Source organism: Salvelinus fontinalis, chromosome 21 (genome assembly GCF_029448725.1).
Source record: "Salvelinus fontinalis isolate EN_2023a chromosome 21, ASM2944872v1, whole genome shotgun sequence".
Lineage (NCBI taxonomy): Eukaryota > Metazoa > Chordata > Actinopteri > Salmoniformes > Salmonidae > Salvelinus > Salvelinus fontinalis.
In genome coordinates this window covers 242802-254780 of record NC_074685.1, presented here as the reverse complement: position 1 = coordinate 254780, position 11979 = coordinate 242802, and the positions used below count along the sequence as shown (strand labels likewise).

General features: G+C 46.4%; 1 protein-coding gene across 1 annotated transcript in view; it reads right to left on the bottom strand.

Annotated features, from left to right (window-relative positions):
• Positions 1-789: 789 nt before the first annotated feature.
• Positions 790-11979, bottom strand: part of LOC129819106 (netrin receptor DCC-like) — a 241853-nt gene continuing 230663 nt past the window's right edge. Inside the window, exon 24 of the mRNA XM_055875675.1 lies at positions 790-1011. Within this exon, the coding sequence (XP_055731650.1) occupies positions 922-1011 (90 nt within the window). The 3' untranslated portion in view covers positions 790-921. The remainder of the gene's footprint in view (positions 1012-11979) is intronic.

The window sequence follows — 11979 nt, the reverse complement described above, 5'->3', positions numbered from 1 at the left end:
AGTCCGTCTACAGACGATTCAGTACTAGGTCTAACCAGTGTTCCCACAGCCTGTGGAATGTTTTTCGGCTGTGCTCACTGACTGTGTCATTGTTTTAGGAGAAGAGGAGACGGAGAGGAATGTGGAGAGTGTGTGCGTTGTCCAGGACTTTGTCAGTGTCCGTTAGCATGTGGTCACCGCGAGACCTACCGTGTCGTCTCCCGTCATCGCCAGGCAACGAGGGTCCAGAGAAACATTGATGTCTGGAGATAGCAAACAGTCCTTAGGTCTTATAGGTCCAGCGGTAACACTTGAGCCTTCAGTTCAAAGTTCAATCCCAAAACACCAGCAACGCACATGGAAACAAAAACAACAAAACAAAAACATCGATCAATGAAAACTCAAAAAGGTGACGTTTGTAAAGGGCAAACAACATTGTGGGAAACATGGAGTAGAATTTCTTCATCGTTTATCTTTTTAGAGCCTCCGTCGTCCACCTTTCAGAGGTCCTTGGGGGGGGGGGGGGGCAGATAGGGGGGTTGACAGACAGGACAGATAGGGGGGTTGGTTACAGTATTATAGGGGGTTTGTTGAGAAGTATCTGTGTTTCTGAGGTCCAGGCACCATGCACCCCCCCCCCCTCTCTCTGTGCCATGGCCCTTGTTTCTGAGGTCCAGGCACCATGCCCCCCCCCCCCCCCCCCCTCTCTGTGCCCTGCCCCTTGTTTCTGAGGTCCAGACACCATGCCCCCCCCCCCCCCCCTCTCTGTGCCAGGCCCTTGTTTCTGAGGTCCAGGCACCATGCCCCCCCCCCCCCCTCTCTGTGCCCTAACCCTTGTTTCTGAGGTCCAGACACCGTGCTTCTCCTAGTGGTACTGCTATCTGTCTGTGTTGTAGGTCTCACGAACTGTCTGGGTGAGACTCTCTGCCAGGGCTGTCGGGGTTAAAAGGCAGAGCCAGTGATGGCGTTGAGTTGCTTCATGAGTCCCTCTAGGCTTGCCATCTGTTCACTCAAGTCGTCCTGTTCGTAAACCTAGAAGATAAAAAACAAAATACTTTGTCACACAAATTCAAAGAAGGGTCATCGTCGTCCAGAATAATTGCAGGGGGAAATGTACTGCTTTTTATTCAGTTAAAGCAGGTGTCAAACTCATTCCACGAACGAGGCTCTGCAGGTTTTTCCTTTTTCCTTTAATGATTTTAATTTCACCTTTATTTAACCAGGTATTTATATATTATATATATATATATAACCTTAACCCTTTATTTAACCAGGTCGGCCAGTTGAGAACAAGTTCTCATTTACAACTGTGACCTGGCCAAGATAAAGCAAAGCAGTTCGACACAACAACAACACAGAGTTACACATGGAATAAACAAACATACAGTCAATAATACAATAGAAAAAGTCTATATACAGTGTGTGCAAATGAGGTAGGATAAGGGAGGTAAGGCAATAAATAGACCATAGTGGCGAAATAGTTTCAACATAGCAATTAAACACTGGAGTGATAGATGTGCAAAAGATGAATGTGCAAGTAGAGATACGGGGGTGCAAAGGAGCAAAATAAATAAATAAATAACAATATGGGGATGAGGTAGTTGGATGGGCTATTTACAGATGGGCTATGTACAGGTGCAGTGATCTGTGAGCTGCTCTGACAGCTGGTGCTTAAAGTTAATGAGGGATATATGAGTTTCCACCTTCAGTGATTTTTGCAGTTCGTTCCAGTCATTGGCAGCAGAGAACTGGAAGGAAAGGCGGCCAAAGGAGGAATTGGCTTTGGGGGTGACCAGTGAAATATACCTGCTGGAGCGCGTGCTACGGGTGGGTGTTGCAATGGTGACCAGTGAGCTGAGATAAGGCGAGGCTTTACCTAGCAAAGACTTATAGATGACCTGGAGCCAGTGGGTTTGGCGACGAATATGAAGTGAGGGCCAACCAACAAGAGCATACAGTTCGCAGTGGTGGGTTCTATATACTGTAATAGACTGCATCCAATTTGCTGAGTAGAGTGTTGAAGGTTATTTTGTAAATGACATCGCCTAGGTCAAGGATCGGTAGGATAGTCAGTTTTATGAGGGTATGTTTGGCAGCATGAGTGAAGGAGGCTTTGTTGCGAAATAGGAAGCCGATTCGAGATTTAATTTTGAATTGGAGATGCTTAATGTGAGTCTGGAAGGAGAGTTTACAGTCTAACCAGACACTTAGAATAATGTGGACAACTACAAATACCTAAGTCAGAACCGTCCAGAGTAGTGATGCTGGACGGGCGGGCGGGTGCGGGCAGTGATCGGTTGAAGAGCATGCATTTAGTTTTGCTTGCATTTAAGAGCAGTTGGAGGCCACGGAAGGAGAGTTGTATGGCATTGAAGCTCGTCTGGAGGTTAGTTAACAGTGTCCAAAGAAGGGCCAGAAGAATACAGAATGGTGTCGTCTGCGTAGAGGTGGATCAGAGACTCACCAGCAGCAAGAGCAACATCATTGATGTATACAGAGAAAAGAGTTGGCCCGAGAATCGAACCCTGTGGCACCCCCATAGAGACTGCCAGAAGTCTTCCGATTTGACACACTGAACTCTGAGAATTAGTTGGTGAATCTGGCAAGGCAGTCATTTGAGAAACCAAGGCTGTTGAGTCTGCTGATAAGAATACGGTGATTGACAGAGTCGAAAGCCTTGGCCAGGTCGATGAATACGGCTGCACAGTATTGTATCATCGATGGCGGTTATGATATCGTTTACGACCTTGAGCGTGGCTGAGGTGCACCCATGACCAGCTCGGAAACCAGATTGCATAGCGGAAAAGGTACGGTGGGATTCTAAATGATCGGTAATCTGTTTGTTAACTTGGCTTTCGAAGACCTTAGAAAGGCAGGGTAGGATAGATATAGGTCTGTAACAGTTTGGGTCTAGATACATTTAAATTAAGACCTAGACAACCAGGTGGCGGAAATTCCTTACTAATTAGTGACCTTAATTTATCAATCAATTACAAGGGTGGAGGGAAAACCCGTAAACACTCGGCCTTTCACGGAACGAGTTTGACACGCTAGTTAAGGGAACAACAAGTAGGCCTGAAGGAAAAACTGATACCAAACTACCTTTGAAATGCGCCAACAGTTTCCATTCCAAAAAAACGGATGATACATACAGTACTTTATATTGGTATGATACATACAGTACTTTATATTGGTATGATACATACAGTACTTTATATTGGTATGATACATATAGGACTTTATATTGGTGTGATCATACAGTACTTTATATTGGTGTGATACATACAGTACTTTATATTGGTGTGATCTAGCTGTGAACTCCAGTCCGACAGCTTCCTCTCTCTCTCTATCTGTGACCTCCAGTCCGACAGCTTCCTCTCTCTCTCTATCTGTGACTTCCAGTCAGACAGCTTCCTCTCTCTCTGTGACCTCCAGTCAGACAGCTTCCTCTCTCTCTGTGACCTCCAGTCAGACAGCTTCCTCTCTCTCTCTATCTGTGACTTCCAGTCAGACAGCTTCCTCTCTCTCTCTATCTGTGACCTCCAGTCCGACAGCTTCCTCTCTCTCTCTATCTGTGACCTCCAGTCAGACAGCTTCCTCTCTCTCTCTATCTGTGACTTCCAGTCAGACAGCTTCCTCTCTCTCTCTATCTGTGACCTCCAGTCCGACAGCTTCCTCTCTCTCTCTATCTGTGACCTCCAGTCCGACAGCTTCCTCTCTCTCTCTATCTGTGACCTCCAGTCAGACAGCTTCCTCTATCTCTCTATCTGTGACCTCCAGTCAGACAGCTTCCTCTCTATCTGTGACCTCCAGTCCGACAGCTTCCACTCTCTCTCTATCTGTGACCTCCAGTCAGACAGCTTCCTCTCTATCTGTGACCTCCAGTCCGACAGCTTCCTCTCTATCTGTGACCTCCAGTCAGACAGCTTCCTCTCTCTCTCTATCTGTGACTTCCAGTCAGACAGCTTCCTCTTCCTCTCTATCTGTGACCTCCAGTCCGACAGCTTCCTCTCCCTCTCTATCTGTGACCTCCAGTCAGACAGCTTCCTCTCTCTCTCTATCTGTGACCTCCAGTCAGACAGCTTCCTCTCTATCTGTGACCTCCAGTCCGACAGCTTCCTCTCTCTCTCTATCTGTAACCTCCAGTCCGACAGCTTCCTCTCTCTCTCTATCTGTGACCCACAATCAGACAGCTTCCTCGCTCTATCTGTGACCTCCAGTCAGACAGCTTCCTCTCTATCTGTGACCTCCAGTCAGACAGCTTCCTCTCTATCTGTTACCTCCAGTCAGACAGCTTCCTCTCCCTCTCTATCTGTGACCTCCAGTCAGACAGCTTCCTCTCCCTCTCTATCTGTGACCTCCAGTCCGACAGCTTCCTCTCCCTCTCTATCTGTGACCTCCAGTCAGACAGCTCCTCTCTCTCTCTATCTGTGACTTCCAGTCAGACAGCTTCCTCTCTCTCTCTATCTGTGACCTCCAGTCCGACAGCTTCCTCTCTCTCTGTATCTGTGACCTCCAGTCCGACAGCTTCCTCTCTCTCTCTATCTGTGACCTCCAGTCCGACAGCTTCCTCTCTCTCTCTATCTGTGACCTCCAGTCCGACAGCTTCCTCTCTCTATCTATCTGTGACCTCCAGTCCGACAGCTTCCTCTCTCTATCTATCTGTGACTTCCAGTCAGACAGCTTCCTCTCTATCTGTGACCTCCAGTCCGACAGCTTCCTCTCTATCTGTTACCTCCAGTCAGACAGCTTCCTCTCTATCTGTGACCTCCAGTCAGACAGCTTCCTCTCTCTCTCTCTATCTGTTACCTCCAGTCCGACAGCTTCCTCTCTCTCTCTATCTGTGACCTCCAGTCAGACAGCTTCCTCTCTCTCTCTATCTGTGACCTCCAGTCAGACAGCTTCCTCTCTATCTGTGACCTCCAGTCCGACAGCTTCCACTCTCTCTCTATCTGTGACCTCCAGTCAGATAGCTTCCTCTCTATCTGTGACCTCCAGTCAGACAGCTTCCTCTCTATCTGTTACCTCCAGTCAGACAGCTTCCTCTCTCTCTCTATCTGTGACTTCCAGTCAGACAGCTTCCGCTTCCTCTCTATCTGTGACCTCCAGTCAGACAGCTTCCTCTCTATCTGTGACCTCCAGTCAGACAGCTTCCTCTCAATCTCTATCTGTGACTTCCAGTCAGACAGCTTCCTCTTCCTCTCTATCTGTGACCTCCAGTCCGACAGCTTCCTCTCCCTCTCTATCTGTGACCTCCAGTCAGACAGCTTCCTCTCTCTCTCTATCTGTGATCTCCAGTCAGACAGCTTCCTCTCTATCTGTGACCTCCAGTCCGACAGCTTCCTCTCTCTCTCTATCTGTAACCTCCAGTCCGACAGCTTCCTCTCTCTCTCTATCTGTGACCCACAATCAGACAGCTTCCTCTCTCTATCTGTGACCTCCAGTCAGACAGCTTCCTCTCTATCTGTGACCTCCAGTCAGACAGCTTCCTCTCTATCTGTTACCTCCAGTCAGACAGCTTCCTCTCCCTCTCTATCTGTGACCTCCAGTCAGACAGCTTCCTCTCCCTCTCTATCTGTGACCTCCAGTCCGACAGCTTCCTCTCCCTCTCTATCTGTGACCTCCAGTCAGACAGCTCCTCTCTCTCTCTATCTGTGACTTCCAGTCAGACAGCTTCCTCTCTCTCTCTATCTGTGACCTCCAGTCCAACAGCTTCCTCTCTCTCTCTATCTGTGACCTCCAGTCCGACAGCTTCCTCTCTCTCTCTATCTGTGACCTCCAGTCCGACAGCTTCCTCTCTCTCTCTATCTGTGACCTCCAGTCCGACAGCTTCCTCTCTCTCTCTATCTGTGACCTCCAGTCCGACAGCTTCTTCTCTCTCTCTATCTGTGACCTCCAGTCCGACAGCTTCCTCTCTCTCTCTATCTGTGACCTCCAGTCAGACAGCTTCCTCTCTCTCTCGATCTGTGACCTCCAGTCCGACAGCTTCCTCTCTCTCTCTATCTGTGACCTCCAGTCAGACAGCTTCCTCTCTCTCTCTATCTGTGACCTCCAGTCCGACAGCTTCCTCTCCCTCTCTATCTGTGACCTCCAGTCAGACAGCTTCCTCTCTCTATCTGTGACCTCCAGTCCGACAGCTTCCTCTCTCTCTCTCTATCTGTGACCTCCAGTCCGACAGCTTCCTCTCTCTCTCTATCTGTGACTTCCAGTCAGACAGCTTCCTCTCTCTCTCTCTATCTGTGACCTCCAGTCCGACAGCTTCCTCTCTCTCTCTATCTGTGACCTCCAGTCCGACAGCTTCCTCTCTCTATCTATCTGTGAACTCCAGTCCGACAGCTTCCTCTCTCTATCTATCTGTGACTTCCAGTCAGACAGCTTCCTCTCTATCTGTGACCTCCAGTCCGACAGCTTCCTCTCTATCTGTTACCTCCAGTCAGACAGCTTCCTCTCTATCTGTGACCTCCAGTCAGACAGCTTCCTCTCTCTCTCTCTATCTGTTACCTCCAGTCCGACAGCTTCCTCTCTCTCTCTATCTGTAACCTCCAGTCCGACAGCTTCCTCTCTCTCTCTATCTGTGACCCACAATCAGACAGCTTCCTCTCTCTATCTGTGACCTCCAGTCAGACAGCTTCCTCTCTATCTGTGACCTCCAGTCAGACAGCTTCCTCTCTATCTGTTACCTCCAGTCAGACAGCTTCCTCTCCCTATCTATCGGTGACCTCCAGTCAGACAGCTTCCTCTCTCTCTCTATCTGTGACTTCCAGTCAGACAGCTTCCTCTCTCTCTCTATCTGTGACTTCCAGTCAGACAGCTTCCTCTCTATCTGTGACCTCCAGTCCGACAGCTTCCTCTCTCTATCTGTGACCTCCAGTCAGACAGCTTCCTCTCTCTCTCTATCTGTGACTTCCAGTCAGATAGCTTCCTCTCTATCTGTGACTTCCAGTCAGACAGCTTCCTCTCTATCTGTGACCTCCAGTCAGACAGCTTCCTCTCTATCTGTGACTTCCAGTCAGACAGCTTCCTCTTCCTCTCTATCTGTGACTTCCAGTCAGACAGCTTCCTCTCCCTCTCTATCGGTGCCAGTCAGCCTCAGGCCATTTCTGTTCTGAGCTAATAGTTAGCGGGACATAACATAATTAGTATATAATATTAGCACAATGAATTGGTCTGCACTATTAATTGAACGACATTTTAACACATCTGATTAGTACGTAATACATTCAGTGACAATAACGTGATCATTTTGATCTGATTACGCTCATAAAATCACCAATGTCTCTCTATTCAATTATTATTTTTGTCTATTTTCTCTGTGCGTTGATTGGTGGTGAAAAACAGGTCTAAGTAACCAACACAATGTTTTTTTAACGTCAACATTTGTTCAGAACAATTAGCTTGATAGCGAGAGAGAAAATGTCACTGTTTGCAAAGAATTCAATCTCAGACGTCACTATGCATGGAACTTTCAAAGTGGCCTTCCCGACCCCAAAACAGAAACCCGACGCAGAAAACATTTAACTGCAAGTTTACAAACACTGTTTTTTTTTTTGTTTGACTGACATAATTCTGTCACTTAAACGGGTGAAATCTCCAGTTCAAAGGAAGAGGGGAAAACAGACGTGCAGATGGTGGAAAAACTTGAGGGCTTTTACTAGGAAGCTTAAGTTGTTGGATTTGGACTTGTCATCCGGAAGGCGACTGCACTTCGGCACGATGAAAAAACGACAGGAAGAGGAAACCAGGCCGCAGTGTTGTCACAGAGGTGATGGAAGACTTCATCAAAACAGCTGAAGGGGACAACTTCTCCATCAGATTTGAAGACTACAGCCCAAGGATATCATTGTGTTTGTACGTGATCCTCTCACAGTCCGACCCAGGTGGAGAATACTCCTGCCTTGCTAAGAAAACTACACCCTCGCTGGATGAGGCCGCGATTCAAAATCGGGCTGATTGAATTCCAGACATCGAGCAACAATCAGGGATGCGCTCAGGTGTGCAGAATCCTTGTGCGGGTGACCATGCTCAGAGGAATACAGCGCAATAAAGAAACTTGCATTTTATGTGTAACAGTATAACTTTAAACCGTCCCCTCTGCACACATCAACAACAGTCACCCACGAAGCGTCGTTACCCATCGCTCCACAAAGGCCACGGCCCTTGCAGAGCAAGGGGCAACACTACATCTAGGTTTCAGAGCAAGTGACGTAACTGATTGAAACGCTACTAGCGCGTACCCGCTAACTAGCTAGCCATTTCACATCCGTTACATATGTACTAACAATGTTTTGGATCGACTTACACCTGCGACTACTCATTTTCCTCTATGAAGGCAATGTGGACTCACGACAGGAACCGGCGTTCACACGAGTCAATCGAGGACTGTGTCCGCATCAAAATCACATCCATGTCACACGACATCCACAACATCGTGTCCGAGGGGAAATGCAACTTTTCCCCCACTGAGTAAATCACTTAGTGGCCTACATGACAGTATTCGATAAATACTCAGATTATTGACAGTGTTTATCCAGGGATATTTAGGTCTCAATGTGACTGTCACGCCCTGGCCTTATTATTCTTTGTTTTCTTTATTATTTTAGTTAGGTCAGGGTGTGACATGGGGAATGTTTATGTTTTGTTGTTTTGGGTGTTTATTTGGTAAAGGGGTTAATGGGTGTAGTATATGGTTTTGTGTTGAGTGTAGATGTTTAGCATTGTCTATGGTGGTTAGTTATCTAGGAGAGTCTATGGTTACCTGAATGAGTTCCCAATTAGAGACAGCTGATTTCGGTTGTCTCTGATTGGGAGCCTTATTTAGGGTAGCCATAGGCTCTCATTGGTGGTGGGTAATTGTCTATGTAAGAACGTTTGTAGCCTGTTTGTATGTGCACAACGTTTGTAGCTTCACGGTCGTTTTGTTGTTTTCTTGTTTTGTTAAAGTGTTTTTGTGTCTTGTTCATCTTCGTGGTATAATAAAAGAAGATGGCTTATTTTCCAAAAGCTGCATTTTGGTCCGTTAATCCGCCACACGACAGTGACAGTATTTTCTGTTTGTTCTGTCGTTTAAAGGAGCAGGCTATTCCGATACAGACATTCAGACACACGCGCCTTTTTGTTCTTTAAATTAGTGTTTTATGTAGGATACTACATTTTTGTCCAGTTGTAATTGTAAATAGTCCTAATAAAAACAATCCCAATTCTATTAGGCCATATGATTTTCCCTTGTTAAAGATGCTCTTAAAAGTCTCATAGTGTACCTCAGCCAGGTAAGTTATTTTATATAGACCTAGTTAAGGTATTTTATGTAGTATATTGTTATATATATATAGGCTCGGGGAGGAATATAATACAATTAAGCCCTCTAGTTGTTTTTAAAGTCTAATTAAAATGGAGATTATTGTTTAAATGAATTGCTTGACTGGTGTAGATTTTCTCCATCTGTTTGCTGTGCAACACGTTTTCAGCACCAGACGCTCTTCCACCTCCTATTGATTTGCGTTGCAGTTGCAGCTTTACGTTTTCAGCACCAGACTCTGTTCCACCTCCTATTGATTTGCGTTGCAGTTGCAGCTTCACGTTTTCAGCACCAGACTCTGTTCCACCTCCTATTGCTTTGCGTTGCAGTTGCAGCTTCACGTTTTCAGCACCATGGAATGGTTCGCTTAGCCTTCTTTATTAGTTGACCTTCTCCTGCATTCTCTCTCTCATGAATGAAGTTGAAAAAAAATGTAACTTTTGCCTTATTTAGGGTATCTTCCTTCTTGGGACATTGCATTTCAGAGTTTTTTTGCATCTCATCTTTAAATTTGTTTTATGAAAAAAAATCATAATTAATTTTGGGGCTTTGGGGGGCCAAATACTATTGCTGGCGGTGCCAGATTTGGCCCGTGTGCCGCCAGTTGGGGAACCATGTCCTCGTGTTGCCATTCCCTTTTAACAAGTTAATAAGTTCCACAATGTTAAATCAGACACGTCTTACTAAATGAATCCTAGATTGACCCTTACCAAATAAGGTCGGGGACCATCATCATTAAAAAGTCATCTTCCTCATTACGAGATGATGATGCCCTGATGACACAGCTCACTGATGTACAACTATTGGAGTGTGTGTACGTGTGAGTGTGACTGTGAGTGTGAGTGTACGTGTACGTGTACGTGTGAGTGTGAGTGTGAGTGTGAGTGTGCATGTGAGTGCGTGTGAGTGTGAGCGTGTCTGAGTGTGAGTGTGAGTGCGTGTACGTGTACGTGTGAGTGTGAGTGTGAGTGTGCATGTACGTGTACGTGTGAGTGTGCATGTGAGTGTGCGTGTGAGTGTGCATGTGAGTGCGAGTGAGTGTGCGTGAGTGTGCGTGTGAGTGTGCGTGTGCGTGTGCACGTGAGTGTGAGTGTGCGCGTGCGTGTGCACGTGAGTGTGCGTGTGAGTGTGCGTGTGCGCGTGAGTGTGCGTGTGAGTGTGCACGTGCGTGTGAGTGTGCGTGTGTGCGTGTAGGTATATGTCTGTGTATCTCTGTGTGTATCCGTTTTCCCTAATAAGCGTATTTACATTTTACTAATTTAGCGGACACTCTTATCCAGAGCAACTTACAGCTAGTTGTAAGCTACTGGTCCATTCTCCTTTTTAAATACGCCTTTTAGACCTAATGTAAGGCCAGGTTAATGTTCTCATTTCTGCTGTGGAGGCGGACATTTTGATAAAAGAGAAAAATATAAACACACCCCAAAACGTCTTGGTGCTTGGCGGATTAGCGGCTTGAAGAACAGATGAGCATTCAAAAGTGTGTGATCGATGCCAACCTCTTTATTTTGGAGAGACTCCCACTGACTTCATGGCTGATGAGAAAAGGCCAGATCAATTACAAAGATTTGTGGGATGGATGGCAGGCTGCTGACCTTTTGAGCCTTTCCTCGCAAAGTAGGTTTTGGTTTTTGCTAGGGCGTTGTGGTCTGCGATGGCAAATGGGCGTAAGCATCTGCCTCTTGAGTCTATCCCAAACCTTAACCTTACATTAGCCATTGAGTTAACGATTAAATTGAACCTTAAACTACTTCCAAATGTGACGTTTGGAACAACTTCAAAATTTGACGTTTGAGAAACATGGACGAACGTCTAATTCTGATGTGAGACTGTGAGAGCGTGTTGCTCCCCTTCCCTTCCTTCCTCCCTTCCTTCCTTCCTCCCTTCCATCCTCCCTTCCTTCCTCCCTTCCTTCCCCTTGCTTTTCTCATTACTCTAGCAGGTCCTATAAAGTGTTATGGGGCTGTCTAATGCGTCTCCTGACTCCAATCCATGATGGCACAGATGCTTTCTCTGTGTTATTGTTATTGAGATATTAATATTTAATGGAACGATTCTTCGCCGGCACTGTTCTGTGTTTTACAATTCATACTCTCTGTGTGTGTGTGTGTGTGTGTGTGTGTGTGTGTGTGTGTGTGTGTGTGTGTGTGTGTGTGTGTGTGTGTGTGTGTGTGTGTGTGTGTGTGTGTGTGTGTAAGTGCTTTTCTGTCCAACAATTCATAGTGCTCTGCTTCTGTCTTACATTCTCCATCCTCCGTGGTGTTTTGGCTGATGTTCTCTACCCATAATCCCTTCATGGTGTTTTGGCTGATGTTCTCTACCCATAATCCCTTCATGGTGTGTTGTTCTCTACCCATAATCCCTTCCTGGTGTTTTGGCTGATGTTCTCTACCCATAATCCCTTCATGGTGTTTTGGCTGATGTTCTCTACCCATAATCCCTTCATGGTGTTTTGGCTGATGTTCTCTACCCATAATCCCTTCATGGTGTTTTGGCTGTTGTTCTCTACCCATAATCCCTTCATGGTGTTTTGGCTGTTGTTCTCTACCCATAATCCCTCCATGGTGTTTTGGCTGTTGTTCTCTATCCATAATCCCTTCCTGGTGTTTTGGCTGTTGTTCTCTATCCATAATCCCTTCCTGGTGTTTTGGCTGTTGTTCTCTATCCATAATCCCTTCCTGGTGTTTTGGCTGTTGTTCTCTATC